We start from the raw sequence: 14,791 nt of genomic DNA on the forward strand, positions 1-14,791 counted from the left end.
AGGTCCTCCGCAGTATTTCTTCAGTTGAGTTTATTTTTCCTGGTATAGGTTGGCATCACTAAGGTGTTTGCTGAAGTTCTGCCTTCCCACAAGGTTGCCAAGGTGAAACAGCTCCAAGAGGAGGGGAAATGGGTAGCAATGGTGGGAGACGGAATCAATGACTCCCCGGCTCTGGCGATGGCCAATGTTGGAATTGCCATTGGCACAGGCACAGATGTCGCCATTGAAGCAGCCGATGTGGTTTTGATAAGGGTATGTCCTGTGCTCTGAACTTTGCAGAGTATAATATGCTCTACATGGTCAGGGGTCATGTCATAAAGTATATCGGACACAACAATTCTGTTCTTCTAATTCCCATCCCCCCAGCTGTTGAGACTGGGAGATGGGCGTATGGGAAGTCTTATTAATTGCTTCCAGGCTTTCTCAAGCCAGTGATTCAAATGAGAAAACAAGCTTCTAAAGTGAAGAACAAGATTTTGAAACATACATAGAGTAAAATTATCTTCAACAAACACTGAGGTAATTTTAATTGTATTTAATCTCGCTACCAGCATACAAACCTAAATTTGTTTTCAGAGCCCTGAGAAAAATTCTTAAAATACATCTTCTGCCTAAGCAGGTGGTGGCAGAGTGGATAGAGTGTTGGACTAGGACGCAGAGGAGCCAGGTTCGAAGCCCCGAGGTTTTTAGCTTGAGCGTGGGCTCACCAGCTTGAGCGTGGGGTTGCTGGCTTGAGTGTGGGATCATAGACATGACCCCATGGTCGCTGGCTTGAGCCCAAAGTTCTCTAGCTTGAAGCCCAAGGTCGCTGGCTTCAGCCTAAGGTCGCTGGCTTTAGCGTAAGGTCACTGGCTTGAGCAATGGGTCACTCATTCTGCTGTAGCCCCTGGTTAAGGCACATATGAGAAAGCAATCAATAACTAAGGGGCTGCAACGAAGAATTGATGTTTCTCATCTCTCTCCCGTCATGTCTCTCTGTCTGTATCTGTCCCTCTCTCTGACTCTCTCTGTCTCTGTCAAAAAAACAACAAAAAACATCTTCTAAGGCTGATTCAAATTTTTAACAATACCTGAGATTTATAATTAATTCTCATATTACCCTAAGGTACATGTCAGCTCCAATACACACAGTATCAAATGCAGAAGTTTCTAGTTAAGTTAGAATCTTTCACTAACATCTGAAATATTTCTGTTCTCAGAATGATCTTCTGGATGTAGTGGCAAGTATTGACTTATCAAGGAAGACAGTCAAGAGAATTCGGATAAACTTTGTCTTCGCTCTAATTTATAATCTGGTTGGAATTCCCATAGCTGCTGGTATGTGACTATTAACTAGTATCACTTTTTCCTCTGAAGTCATTAGAGACCTATCATTTTGGAAGTTTTAGTTTTTTTATTAGTTTGGAGCTCAAATTTTGTATGTAGCCTGCTGGTGTGCTGAGAGGTAATCCTAAAGTCAATTTTAATTTTCAGCAATGTTCATTTATAGTCTAGAATGTAGAAGCATTCTGACAGGTTTATTTTAATTTACTTTATATTTTCTTCCAACTTTACATTTTGAAAAATTTCAAACCTACATCGACATGGGTGAAATTATGAAACAAAAGCCTGTATTCCCTTGACCAAAATCCACCAATTAATAATATTTCACTACATTGTTTTCTCTTTCTCCATATACTCTCATACACTTATTCATTCATTGCTTAAGAGAATAAATTTACCATTAATCTCGCTACCCAAACACAACTACTGTTAGTATTTTAGTCTACTTACTTCTGGTCTTTTTTACCCTGCATCTGTTTTTGTCTTGTCACAGACTTGTAATTATAGCATGCCAAGAATTTTCTGCTCTTCACATGATGTTATAATAGCCAACAGGTGTTTTTCTTTTTGAGTTTTTGGACTAGATGAGAGAGGAATATTGAATGAAGGAATGTGCCTAAGAAAATGCAATTTAGTAAACATCTGATCATCTCCTGTACTTAGGTGCTTGGTAGAAGTTAATAATAACATAAGAGAAACAGTAGTCATTTTCTTCTTGTTCTGTCTGGTTTGAGAGCCAAAGAAAAACATAAAATGACAGAGAGCAAATGCACAGCTGTTTGTGAACACACAAATGCTGAGAGGATGAAGAACAAAGGAACAATCACAATTCAGAGAGATTAACTCATGGAGCAAGTGATTTTTTTAATCACTTGCTCAGGCATGCAGTTCATAATTCTCATAAGTTGTGTTTTTTTTTAATATGTAAGTAATATCTGATCAGTGTAGAAAAAGTAAAAAATACAGACAAGGCCTGACCAGGTGGTGGCGCAGTGGATAGAGCGTCAGACTGGGTTGCGGGGACCCAGGTTCAAAACCCCGAGGTCACCAGCTTGAGTGTGGGCTCATCTGGCTTGAGCAAAAAGCTCACCAGCTTGGACCCAGGGTCACTGGCTCGAGCAAGGGGTTACTCGGTCTGCTGAAGGCCCGCGGTCAAGGCACATATGAGAGAGCAATCAATGAACAACTAAGGTGTCGCAACGAAAAACTGATGATTGATGCTTCTCATCTCTCTCTGTTCCTGTCTGTCCCTGTCTATCCCTCTCTCTGACTCTCTCTGTCCCTGTAAAAAAAAAATACAGATAAGTACATAAAAAAATTAAAAATAGAGTAAGTCTACCTCATCCTCGTCATGTGAACAAATGTTAAAATGTCTATCAAAACGAAGTGTGAATGAGTTTGTAGAAATGAACTCTCATTCCCTGTTGATGGCATTGTGATCTGATACAGCCACTTTGTAGAGCAACTGAGGAATGTCTACCTAAAGTAGAAAATGTGTCCATGTTATAATCCAGTGCTTCGCCTCTAAGTGTGTGCTAGAGTAGTTCTCAAACACGTACACAGGGGCACATGCACAAGAACATTCACATCAATACTCGGGGAAAAATTGGTAGCCACATAAATCTTCACCAACAGGAAGAGAAATTGCTAAATAAATAAGAAATGAGGAAAGTCTTTGTAAATATGTATTAGAAACAAATCAGTGATCTCTTCAGAACTATCCACTGTAACCAACCTGTACTTGTTTTCTAGGAGTGTTTATGCCCATTGGTTTAGTTTTGCAGCCCTGGATGGGGTCCGCTGCCATGGCTGCTTCATCTGTTTCAGTAGTACTTTCTTCTCTCTTCCTTAAACTGTAAGTATGATGGCTTGCTCACGTTTATATTTTATATTCCTTCTGTCACCCAGTCAGTCTTGATAGATTTTATTCTTGTATTGTTTAAGGATAAGCCCAAACTTTTTTTTTTTTGTATTTTTCTGAAGTGAGAAGCGGGGAGGCAGAGAGAGACTCCCGCATGCACCCGACCGGGATCCACCCAGCGTCCCCACCAGAGGGCGATGCTCTGCTCATCTGGGGCATTGCTCTGTTGCAACTGGAGCCATTCTAGCGCCTGAGGCAGAGGCCACAGAGCCATCCTCAGCACCTGGGCCAACTTTGCTCCAATGGAGCCTTGGCTGCGGGAGGGGAAGAGAGAGAAAGAGAGGAAGGAGAGGGGGAAGGATGGAGAAGCAGATGGGCACTTCCACACACTGGGCCAACGCTGTATGGCTAAGCTAGCCAGCCAAGGCCCAAACTGTCTTAATAATAAATGTTAGCTATGTAATTTTTACTTTATGTAGTCTAGACAGCAAGCACAGCACCAAGCAGGGTAAATCAAGTACATTGGCTCTGAGAGGTAGGACATTTGATCATGTGACTACATACAATTCCTTTTGAACTTCTTTCCTAGTAGGACCACCTTGGTACATTTCATTCCAGGCAAGTGTTTTTTCATTTTTGAATGTAGCAAGCATCTGGTTCACATTTGGTTGTTTCAAACTAGTATACTTTTGTATGTGTTCAGTTATAGGAAACCGACTTATGAGAATTACGAACTGCATGCCCGAAGCCAGATGGGACAGAAAAGTCTTTCCGAAATCAGCGTTCATGTCGGAATAGATGACGCCTCAAGAAATTCTCCTAAACTGGGTTTCCTGGACCGGATTGTTAATTATAGCAGAGTTTCCATAAACTCACTACTGTCTGATAAACGGTCCCTAAACAGTGTTGGTACCAGTGAACCTGACAAACACTCACTCCTGGTGGGAGACTGCAGGGAAGATGATGACACCACAGTGTAACAGACAGAGAGTGCTACCAGCTCATGTTGTTACGCACTGAGATAGCATTCCTGATGTCACTTTAGTTTTGCAAAATATTGTGGCAGGATTTTGTGTTGGTCTCATGTTCTTATATTAGGGATTCTATTTGAATTGCATATTTTTTTTAAATGAGAAGAGGGGAAATAGTGAGGCAGACTCCCACATGCGCCCTGACTGGGTACTTTCTTCTCTCTTAGCAACCTCGTCTTGGGCCAATGCTTGAATACCAAGCTATTTTTAGTGCCTGGGGCTGATGCTTGGACCAACCAAGCTATCCTCAACACCTGGGGCCAATGCTCGAACCAGTTGAGCCACTGGCTGCAGGAGAGGAAGAGAGAGAGAAAAGGGAGAGGGTAGGGGGAAGAGAAGAAGATGGTCACTTCTCCTGTGTGCCCTGACTGTGAATCATACCTGGAATGTCCATATGCCAGGCCGACACTCTAGCCACTGAGCCTCCAGCCAGGGCCAATTGCATTTTTCTAATGTCAAAAATATCTTTTTTAAGACATCAGCTCTGAACCCAGCTTTATTTAAAATGCATTTCCAGTATTTTGTTTTTCTTTCTTTTCACTAGCAACAGATGAAGTAGGCCAGTGAGGTTTACAGGAAGCCCTACAATTGAAGATTGCCAAACTGCTGCTAAAGTGATAGATGAATTTTTTATTTGACAAAAAAAAGCTTAAGAAAAGCATAATTAAAAATGTGAAGGCTTGAGAGCATGATCTTAAAGAGATTCTTGAGCCTTCATCCCTGCCTGATTGGGAAACAGCAGCTTTCAAAGCACTGTATAAAGCATCTAGTGTTTTAGAAAGAAAGCAGTAGAAACTGTTGAAAGATCTATGTGCCTTATGTATTAAGGACTTTCTTCCTCCCATGTTCTCCCTGCATCTTTGATTTTGCACTTGCTTTCCGAGATGACCCAGGATGTTTTCTTTTGTATTGTAGTTTTTCTTGAGCAAGCCAAGTTTAGGTGATTTTTCATTGATGAGAAAAACTCACAATTTTTCCAACGTCTTGTTCCTTTCTTTATCTTGTAGTTCAGAAGACTTGAAAGGTCCATATAACCTTCCCTGCTTTCTATGTTGCCATTGTTTTAAAAGGTCTATCGGATTCTTCAGTGACTCCCTAGCTTGGTGTGAGCTTTCAGATCACTTCTGTTGAGTCCGGCTCTGGTGGTTCTTACTGTAGTCCATCAGCCTCAGTCCAGAAACTGAAGATTTTGAGCCTCTTCCACAATTGACTTTTCTCAAAGATCAAAGAGTTTACAGAGATTTTTTTTTTACTGTCTTCAACACACACAGGTCATATAAAATTACTTGGATTCACTAAATTTGTCCTTTTTTGGACAGAATATAAGACCTTAGCTGGTATGTATAACTTAATGGATTTTCATGATCATCCAGTCAAAATGACTTTAAAATAATGCTATAACACAAAGCAATTTTGTACCAAAAATGCAATGAATTTTCATACAGAAATGAAAATTTCCCTAGGATGTGATACCTTTTAGGCAGATCTGTGCATTAGTTTAAAACATTTGCATTGCTAATTAGTGTGATTGGCAAATTCAGGAGCTTGTTCTCATTACCATATAAACTTAGGAATTCCCCTATGAGTGCCCAGGAGTTAATACACTGGCCAGAGATCTGGTACTTGTATCACTATTTAAATTTCCTTGTTAATTGTAAGCTGGATTTTATATATAGACTATGGAAGCGAAAAGAACTCATAAACACATTTCCAATATATTGTTCCCATTGCCATATGTCAAGCTGCTAGCACAATGTCTACTAGCACATAGGGTTTGTACTTAGAAAATGTAGTTTTTTTTCTTGATGTCCGTAATAAATATGAAAATTCATTTTTATAGGGCAGTGTGAAATCAGGTGGGGATGGGAGATGGTTTTCTTCCCAGCTTCCTTCCTTTCTTTCTATCTTTGTGCGCGTGTGTGCGCGCACACACACACACACACAACATTTACAACATTATTCTATGTTGTCTTTAGATTTGGAAAAGATCTCATTTTTATATCAGCAGTTTTAAAGAGAGAACTGAAACTTGATGAAGGTGCTATTTATCTAGAAAGGCAAACCCATTTTAAAGAAATAAGAATGAGTTGGTATGTTTCTGCTCTTTCTTAGACCAATGGCTGTGCCATGTTCCATGCTACCAGTTTTAATTTTTTTTAAGTGAGAGACGGAGAGAGATAGAGGGGCCAATAGGGACAGACAGACAGGAAGGGAGGGAGATGAGAAGCATCAATTCTTTGTTGCGGCACTTTAGTTGTTCATTGATTGCTTTCTCATGTTTGCCTTGATGGTGGGGAGGGGCTACAGCAGAGTGAGTGACCCCTTGCTCAAGCCAATGACCTTGGGCTCAAGTCAGCGACCATGGGGTCATATCTATGATCCCGCCCTTAAGCTGGAGACCCTACACTCAAGCTGGTGAGCCCGCACTCAAGCCGGCGACCTTGGTGCCTAGGTCCTGGGTCCCCAGCATCCCAGGCCGAAGCTGTATCTACTGCGTCACCACTGGTCAGGCACAGGTTTGAATGTTAGTATTTGTTTTTTATTTAAATCCCAGTGGCTTATCCTACTGTAACTTGTTTGTTCTAGAAGAAACAGTTAATATGACAGGTGAATATTAGACTTTTGAAAAAAGAAGCACGTTTCACTCTCTTACTTTCTTTCTCTCTGAAGCACTTGAGTGTAGGCAGTCACTACTTTTAATATTATTATTGTGTGTGTGTGTGTGTGTGTGTGTGTGTGTGTGTGTGTGTGTGTGTGAGTTGAGCTCTTGGCCTAACCTGCCAAGGAACCTGTATCATGGGATAATGAGAAGAGCAGCCTATAGTCTGGGAAAATCAAGGATATACTACCAGAACAGAAAACATACTGTTTAGAAGGAGTCCTGCTTGAACATCAGTAGCCATCTTTGAATTCATTGCCACAAGTCTGTTTCACAGTCCTGAACTGCCGTTACCTTCCTAGAGCAACTGTAGTCACAGGAGAGAGGTGGTACACAGAGAAGATCAGACACATTGCTTTCAGTTAGTAACTAGCGTTAGATACCTAGTGACCAGTGTGAACAGTTTGTGAATGTGTGTATTTGAGTATGTCTATTCATATACATATATATAAATACACATATGTGTATACACAAGTATTACCATATAGAAGAAAATAGATTGACAGCAGTCCCCCTTACCCACAGGGGATACTTCCAAGACCCCCAGTGGTTGCCTGAAACCATGAATACTACCGAACCCTATATTTACTATGTTTTTCCTTATACACACGTTCTTTTCACTTAAAAGAGCACTTTATGGCTTCTCTTTGGCATATCCAATTGCCAGCATCATTACTCTGCTGCTTTGGGCCATTATGAAGTTAAATGAAGGTTACTTGAACACAAGTGCTATGATACCATGACAGTCAATCTGATAGCCGAGATAGCTACTAAGTGACTAATGGGTGGGGAATGTGTACAGTGTGGATATGCTGGGATGATTCATATCGTGGGCGAGACAGATTGGGACAGTGTGACATTACATCACAGTACTCAGAGTGGTGCACACATTTTATGCATTGTCTTTTTCTTGGAATTTTCCATTTAAGATCTTCGGACCACTGTTGACCTTGGAAACTGATAGGGAAAAGTGAAACCATAGATAAGGAGGAACTACTGTATATTTGAATTTGATATTTGAAGTTCTATATTTGTTATTCCTTTATCACTGTTCTGTATTCACTGAGCAACTGTGCTCTTGCTCTGTAGTTAACAAGGGTGTTTTGCTATCCAGTGCTAGTTCAGACTCAAGTATGCGGCTCCTTTTGTCTTAAATATCCAAAGATGCCTTTTGAATTTCAAAGGTTAAAAAACAACTAAAGTATTTAGTGTTGTTGTCTAAAGAAGGATGGTTGTCATTTGTGAAAATAGAAATGTTATTTTGCCTAGTATAGTGTATCAACATTTTAGAGTGTTAAATTTGATGCCTTGTGAACAAATAATTTTATATTGTGCTTTAACTTTTTAAAAATTATTCTCTGTTTTGATGTATTCATTGTTCAGAATCCTTAAATAGCACTGTAGACAGATGTTTTTAGAAATTTAAGTGTACATATCTTTTCTGTACACAGCTTAAAATCAAGGATGTATGTTCTTAGAAAGTATTTTCCATTACTTGTGAATCTTGCTTTAAAATTATTTTTCTTAATATTTATTTTACTCTTTTGTTATTTTCTTTGGGTGAGGCATCTGGTTACTGGTTATTTTAATGAGAATAAAAACATTCCTGGAATCACTCCCTCTGGATTTTTTGTTTTAGTTCTTTTCTGTATTTAAAATATTGTTTTACCAAATATAAAAATATAGAGATTCATGTCAAATTATTAGCTATTTTTACACTGACTTTCTGTAGTCCCTCTGCAAGTTTATCTGATATGAGTAACAAGATAAAGCACAAAAAGCAAGAATTATTGTTCTTCAATTAAAAGAGTTTCTGTAATGGCATTGGTAATAAATGCCTTTTGTAGCCAAAACCAGGTGTCTCAACCTTATGTTTTAGTTCAAGAAACGTTTAGCTAGACATTGTTAAACATTGCTACCTAAGCAGCAGTGGGCAATGTTGTGCAATAATCATCTACTACAGTCAAGATATTTAGTAGTTTGATTTTCTGTAAGCATGTAATTGATCATGTTTTGATCTCCAACAATGTGCCTTCAACTTTATAATTATAGTACTGTAAAAAAAAAGGTTTTTGTCAATGTCTTTTGTTAAATCATCCAACTACTCTACCAGCAGTTCCAAACAATCATGTTTTACTGTTTTGTTTGTTTTTACTGTTAGCGATGCGGCAGGATTAGAGGCAAAACCAAATGTTCCTGAGAGTGGGAGGAAAGAAATCTCTTTTCCTTCAGGCTCCACTCACTGTGTTATATAGTAAAGATGAGAAACAAAGAAAGGAACTATAATTGTCTTCTTTTCCTTTGCAGTCTCTAATACATTCTTTTTTTTTTTTTGTATTTTTCCGAAGTGAGAAGCGGGGGGAGGGGGGAGGGCAGAGAGACAGACTCCTGCATGCACCCAACCGAGATCCACCTGGCAAACCCACCAGGGGGTGATGCTCTGCCCATCTGGGGTGTTGCTCCATTGCAGCCAGAGCCATTCTAGTGCCTGAGGTGGAGGTCATGCACCCGTCCTCAGCTCCCGGGCCAACTTTGCTCCAGTGGAGCCTTGGCTGTGGGAGGGGAAGAGAAAGAGAGTAAAAAAGGAGAGGGGGAGGGGTGGAGAAGCAGATGGCATTTTTCCTGTGTGCCCTGGCAAGGAATCGAACCCATGACTTCCACACGCCAGGCTGATGCTAGCTCTATCGCTGAGCTAGCCAGCCAGGGCTCTAATATATTCTTTTTTTTTTTTTTTTTTCAGTTTTTTAAAAATTTTTATTTATTTTTTACAGAGACAGAGTGAGTCAGAGAGAGGGATAGACAGGGACAGACAGACAGGAACGGAGAGAGATGAGAAGCATCTATCATTAGTTTTTCATTGCGCGTTGCAACACCTTAGTTGTTCATTGATTGCTTTCTCATATGTGCCTTGACTGCGGGCCTTCAGCAGACCGAGTAACCCCTTGCTCGAGCCAGTTACCTTGGGTCCAAGCTGGTGGGCTTTTTGTTCAAACCAGATGAGCCCGCGCTCAAGCTGGCGACCTTGAGGTCTCGAACCTGGGTCCTCTGCATCCCAGTCTGACGCTCTATCCACTGCGCCACCACCTGGTCAGGCTCTAATATATTCTTAATAAATTGTCTACCCCAAATGAACTGGGGTAGACTGAGTAATCTTGCCCCAAATAGGCTGAATAATCTTGGGCATAGTGTACCTTCTGCCCTTGAGTGACCCCGCTTTTCATTGTCAGCACTGTGTCCTCTGCCCCCTGGCCTCTCTGTAAACTGAGTGTGCCCATTACTTCAAATGGAGACAAGAACAGTTTTCTGTTTGTTTGATTTTTGTTCTTGAGAGAAAGAGTGTGTGACAGAGACAGGAAGGGAGGGAGAGGGTGCGAAGCATCAACTCGTAGTTGCTTTCACTTTTAGTTGTACATTGAGCTTCTCATATATACATTGATGGGGGCTGTGCAGTGTCCCCTTGCTCAGTCCAGTGACCTTGGGCTTTCCAGGCCAGTGGCCTTGGGCTTAAGTGAGTGAGCTTTGTGATCATGTGGACAATCCTCAGCTCAAGCCCGTGACTCCTTTCTGATGAGCCTGTGCTTAGAGCCAATGACCTCAGTATTCCAGGTTGATGCTTTATCCACTCTGCCACCACCAGTGAGGCAAGAACATTTTCTTAATTTTGGGAGCCCTGTATACAGTGTGTTTGAGGATCCCACCCCAATTACATCCCCACACGAAAAACAAATTATTTGAGTTAAGGAAAGGGTTTTGAACTTATTTGTAAAGGAAAACTAATTTTCATCCCCCCTTCCCTGAATCCTTGGGATTATTCAGGGTGATGACATTAGGATTGCAAATGGAAACAGAGTAAAATCTCTGAGGTGTCCACTTAGCTGGCCAGCCTCCTTTATTCTTCTTTTCCTTTCCTTTTAAAAACATTTCAATTTAATTTACTGGGGGGAGAGTGGTTCAGCCTTTATTTTCTATGGATGTCTTCACTAACCTGCAAGAAGGATGTGCAGTGATAGCAACATCCCAGGTGAGGTTTCAAAACCTTCCTGTTGGGAAATACTTGCTAGGTTATGGCATCAAAGGTCCTGAGAAAATGCAAATAGAGGCGAGAGAGGTACAGCTGCCTCGCACAAATTAGTCTAGGCTCAGCCAATCCTACGTGCTTAACAGCTTTCTCTTCGGGAGTGTGACTATTAGTTGTGGAAATAAATTATAAGTGAGGGATATAAGGCACTGATCTGGAGAAAGTTTAAGTGAAGTTGCTAGTGTAAATAGGGTCTCCTGCTGTTTAAGAAATATGAAAACTTCTATACAGTCGGTTCTCTCTCGGGGAAAATTAAAAAAATAGGCCAAGTAATCTTGGGCATAACGTACCTTCTGCCCTTGAGTGACCCTGCTTTTCATTGTCAGCACCGTGTCCTCTGCCCCCTGGCCTGTCTGTAAACTGACTGTGCCCATTACTTCAACATTACTAGCTTCACCTCACCCAATCAAAACCTCATATTTTTTTATGACAGACAGAGAGAGACAGAGGGACAGATAGGGACAGACAGAAAGGGAGAGAGATGAGAAGCATCAACTCTTCGTTGTGGCTTCTTAGTTGTTCATTGATTGCTTTCTCATATGTGCCTTAACCAGGGGGCTACAGCAGAGTGAGTGACCCTTTGCTCAAGTCAGTGACCTTAGGCTCAAGCCAGCGACCTTGGGCTTCAAGGCAGCGACCTTTGTGCTCAAGCCAGTGACCATGGGGCTTGATCTATGATCCGACACTCAAGCCAGCAACCCCACGCTCAAGTTGGTGAGCCCACACTCAAGCTGGAAACCTTGGGGCTTTAAACCTGGGTCCTCCATGGCCCAGTCCAACACTCTATTCACTGCGCCACCACCAGGTCAGGCAAAAAAAACCCTTTTTTTTTTCATTGCAGTTGTTCTCAACAAGTAATAGAAAACAATGAGATTAACTTAATCCAGTGGTTTTCAAACTTTTTTAAGTTGGGGTGCATTTAAAATCCTACAAATAATTGTAGGAGCACTATATACAAATTTTTGAGAAATATGTTATAATAATAATTAAGTATTAATAAAATATTAAAGGAAAAATACAAAGTCCAAATGTACTTTTATGGTAATTAAACAAAATAAATACGACAATTAAATTTATTCTGACATTAAAAAACATTTTTATGTTATATTTTTTCAGTTATGCTTTTTAGAATTCATAAAAAGAGGTTAAAAATAAATGACAAAAAAGTTATCTTTTTATATATATAGATACAATCTTAGTAAGATTTAGTAAATTCGGCAGGTCCTGGTGTGAATGTTTTTTCATTCTTCTGTTTCTGAGAAACATGAGCCTGATGCGTCCTAGTGGTTTCTTCAATGTTTGGTCATCTATTTGAAAGGCAAACTCTCATTTCATCATCAATACAATGAAGAATTCCTCTCTTTTTATTCTTAATTGTGTTGAGTGCAGAAAACCCCCACCATACATATTGTCTTAACTTGACACCAAGCAAAAGATAGAAGAAACTTGCCTGACCAGGTGGTGGCGCAGTAGATAGAGCGTTGGACTAGGACGCAGAGGACCCAGGTTCAAGACCCCAAGGTTGCCAGCTTGAGCGCGGGCTCATTTGGTTTGAGCAAAGCTCACCAGGTTGGACCCAAGGTCGCTGGCTTGAGCAAGGGGTTACTCGGTCTACTGTAGCCCCATGGTCAAGGCATATATGAGAAAGCAACCAATGAACAACTAAGGTGCCACAATGAAAAACTAATGATTGATGCTTCTCATCTCTCCGTTCCTGTCTGTCTGTCCCTATCTATCCCTCTCTTTGTGAAAAAAAAAAAGATAGAAGAAACTTGCCTCCAGTCTTTCCAGGGAACATGAGGGGTAGTGTAAACAATCCAGCACCACAGTTTAACAGCCTTTTGCAACCTAATCAGGCAAATTGGGGGGGGGGCAGACTGTCAGCTTACAGCCAATTCCCCACACCTTTGTCCCCCCAAAATCTAAACTACAAAAACCCTGTTGGTTTTTGGTCCCCAACAGGCACATATTTCTCTGGAATACCATAGGGCGCACTTGGAAATCTTCTAGGGTGCACCAGTGTGCCCTGGCACACACTTTGAGAACCACTGACTTAATTCATCCAAAAGTGCCTATGATCTTTAGATCTGACTAGAAGTGTTTGGAATTATTTTAAAAGAATTTTTTTAAATCCAAATAACTATAACTATTGAAATAAAAAAATATCAGTCCATATGGGAGAGGTTATTGGGGGGCAAGTAGATGCCAGGATCAGCTCTACTGAGATCCTCTGGCTTCTTGCAGCTTCTTACCTTCTACTTTTGCATCCACTATTTCTTTAAAAACGTCATGTCTGGCCTGACCTATGGTGGCGCAGTGGATAAAGCGTCGACCTGGAAATGCTGAGGTTGCCGGTGCAAAACCCTGGGCTTGCCTGGTCAAGGCACATATGGGAGTTGATGCTTCCTACTCCTCCCCCCCATTCTCTCTCTCCTCTCTTTCTCTCCCCCCCTCTCTCCATTCTAAAATGAATAAATAAATAAAAAAATTAAAAACAAACAAACAAACAACAACAACAACAAAAAAACGTCATGTCTGCCTGGTTGTAGTGGTGCAGTGGATAGAGAACCAACCTGGAATACTGAAGTCGCCAGGTAGAAACCCTGGGTTTGCCCAGTTAAGGCACAACAAGCAGCCAATGAACAGCTAGAGTGAAGCAACTACTTCTCATTGTCCCCCCCCCTCTGTAAAATAAATTAAAAAAATAACACCATGTCCCCAACCCTGGCTAAGTAGCTCATATGGTTAAGAGCGTTTTCCTAGTACCCAAGGTTGTGGATCAGGGCCCATATAAGAATCAGTCAATGAATGCATAAATAAGTGGAACAGCCTGACTTGTGGTGGCACAGTGGATAAGGCATTGATCTAGAATGCTGAGGTCATGGGTTTGAAACTCTGGAGTGCCTGGTCAAGGCACATATGACAAGCAACAAGAAAGCAATGAACAACTAAAGTGAAGCAATTATGAGTTGATAGTTCTCACTCCCCCATCTCTGTAAAATCAATAAATAAAATAAACTCTTAAAAATAAATAAGTAGAACAACAAATTGATGTTTCTCTCTCTTTAAAATCAATCAATAAATAAAACAAAAAAAATTCACATCCCTGTAGTAATGGGAAGAGCATTAATTTTTGTCACCCATTAGACCTATTTGCAAAATCTCCGTTCTACCATTTTCCAGGTGGATGACTGTTATCAGTTTTCTATTGCTGTTGTAATACAAACAAACAAAACAGTGTCTTAAAACAAATTTATTATCTTACAGTTCTGGAGGTAAGAAGTGTGAAATAGTTCTTAGGGTCAAAATCAAGGTGTTAGCATGGCTGTATTCCTTGATTAGGCAGTAGGTGGAAGCCAGTTCCTTGGCTTTTTCAGCTTCTAGAGGTTGCCTACATTCCTTGGCTCAAGGCTCCTTCCTCAGCACCCCAGCTTCTTGTTTTCTTCATTACATTTTCTTTTCTTTTTTTTGTGACAGAGACAGAGAGAGGGACAGATAGGGACAGACAGACAGGAAGGGAGAGAGATGAGAAGCATCAATTTTTCACTGCAGCACCTTAGTTGTTCATTGATTGCTTTCTCATATGTTCCTTGACTGGGGGGCTACAGCAGAGTGAGTGACCCCTTGCTCAAGCCAGCGACCTTAGACTCAAGCTGGTAAGCCTTGCTCAAACCTGATGAGCCCTCCTTCAAGCCAGCGGCCTCAGGGTTTCTAACTGGGGCCCTCCACATCCCAGTCTGACACTATCAACTGCACCACCACCTGGTCAGGCTCTTCATTACATTTTCTGCTATTACCTCTGACAGTTCTTATAATGACCCATGTGATTATATTGGGTC

At 40.9% G+C, this 14,791-nt stretch overlaps 1 protein-coding gene across 2 annotated transcripts in view; it reads left to right on the forward strand.

The window, feature by feature from the left end:
* Positions 1–5,581, forward strand: part of ATP7A (ATPase copper transporting alpha) — a 113,632-nt gene extending 108,051 nt beyond the window's left edge. For both annotated transcript variants that reach the window (XM_066357924.1, XM_066357925.1), the window contains 4 exons: positions 49–252; positions 1,200–1,317; positions 3,076–3,178; positions 3,888–5,581. In XM_066357924.1, the coding sequence (XP_066214021.1) occupies positions 49–252; positions 1,200–1,317; positions 3,076–3,178; positions 3,888–4,164 (702 nt within the window). In that variant the 3' untranslated portion in view covers positions 4,165–5,581. The remainder of the gene's footprint in view (positions 1–48; positions 253–1,199; positions 1,318–3,075; positions 3,179–3,887) is intronic.
* Positions 5,582–14,791: the final 9,210 nt, after the last annotated feature.

This window comes from Saccopteryx leptura, chromosome X (assembly GCF_036850995.1).
Source record: "Saccopteryx leptura isolate mSacLep1 chromosome X, mSacLep1_pri_phased_curated, whole genome shotgun sequence".
In the NCBI taxonomy this organism is placed as follows: domain Eukaryota; kingdom Metazoa; phylum Chordata; class Mammalia; order Chiroptera; family Emballonuridae; genus Saccopteryx; species Saccopteryx leptura.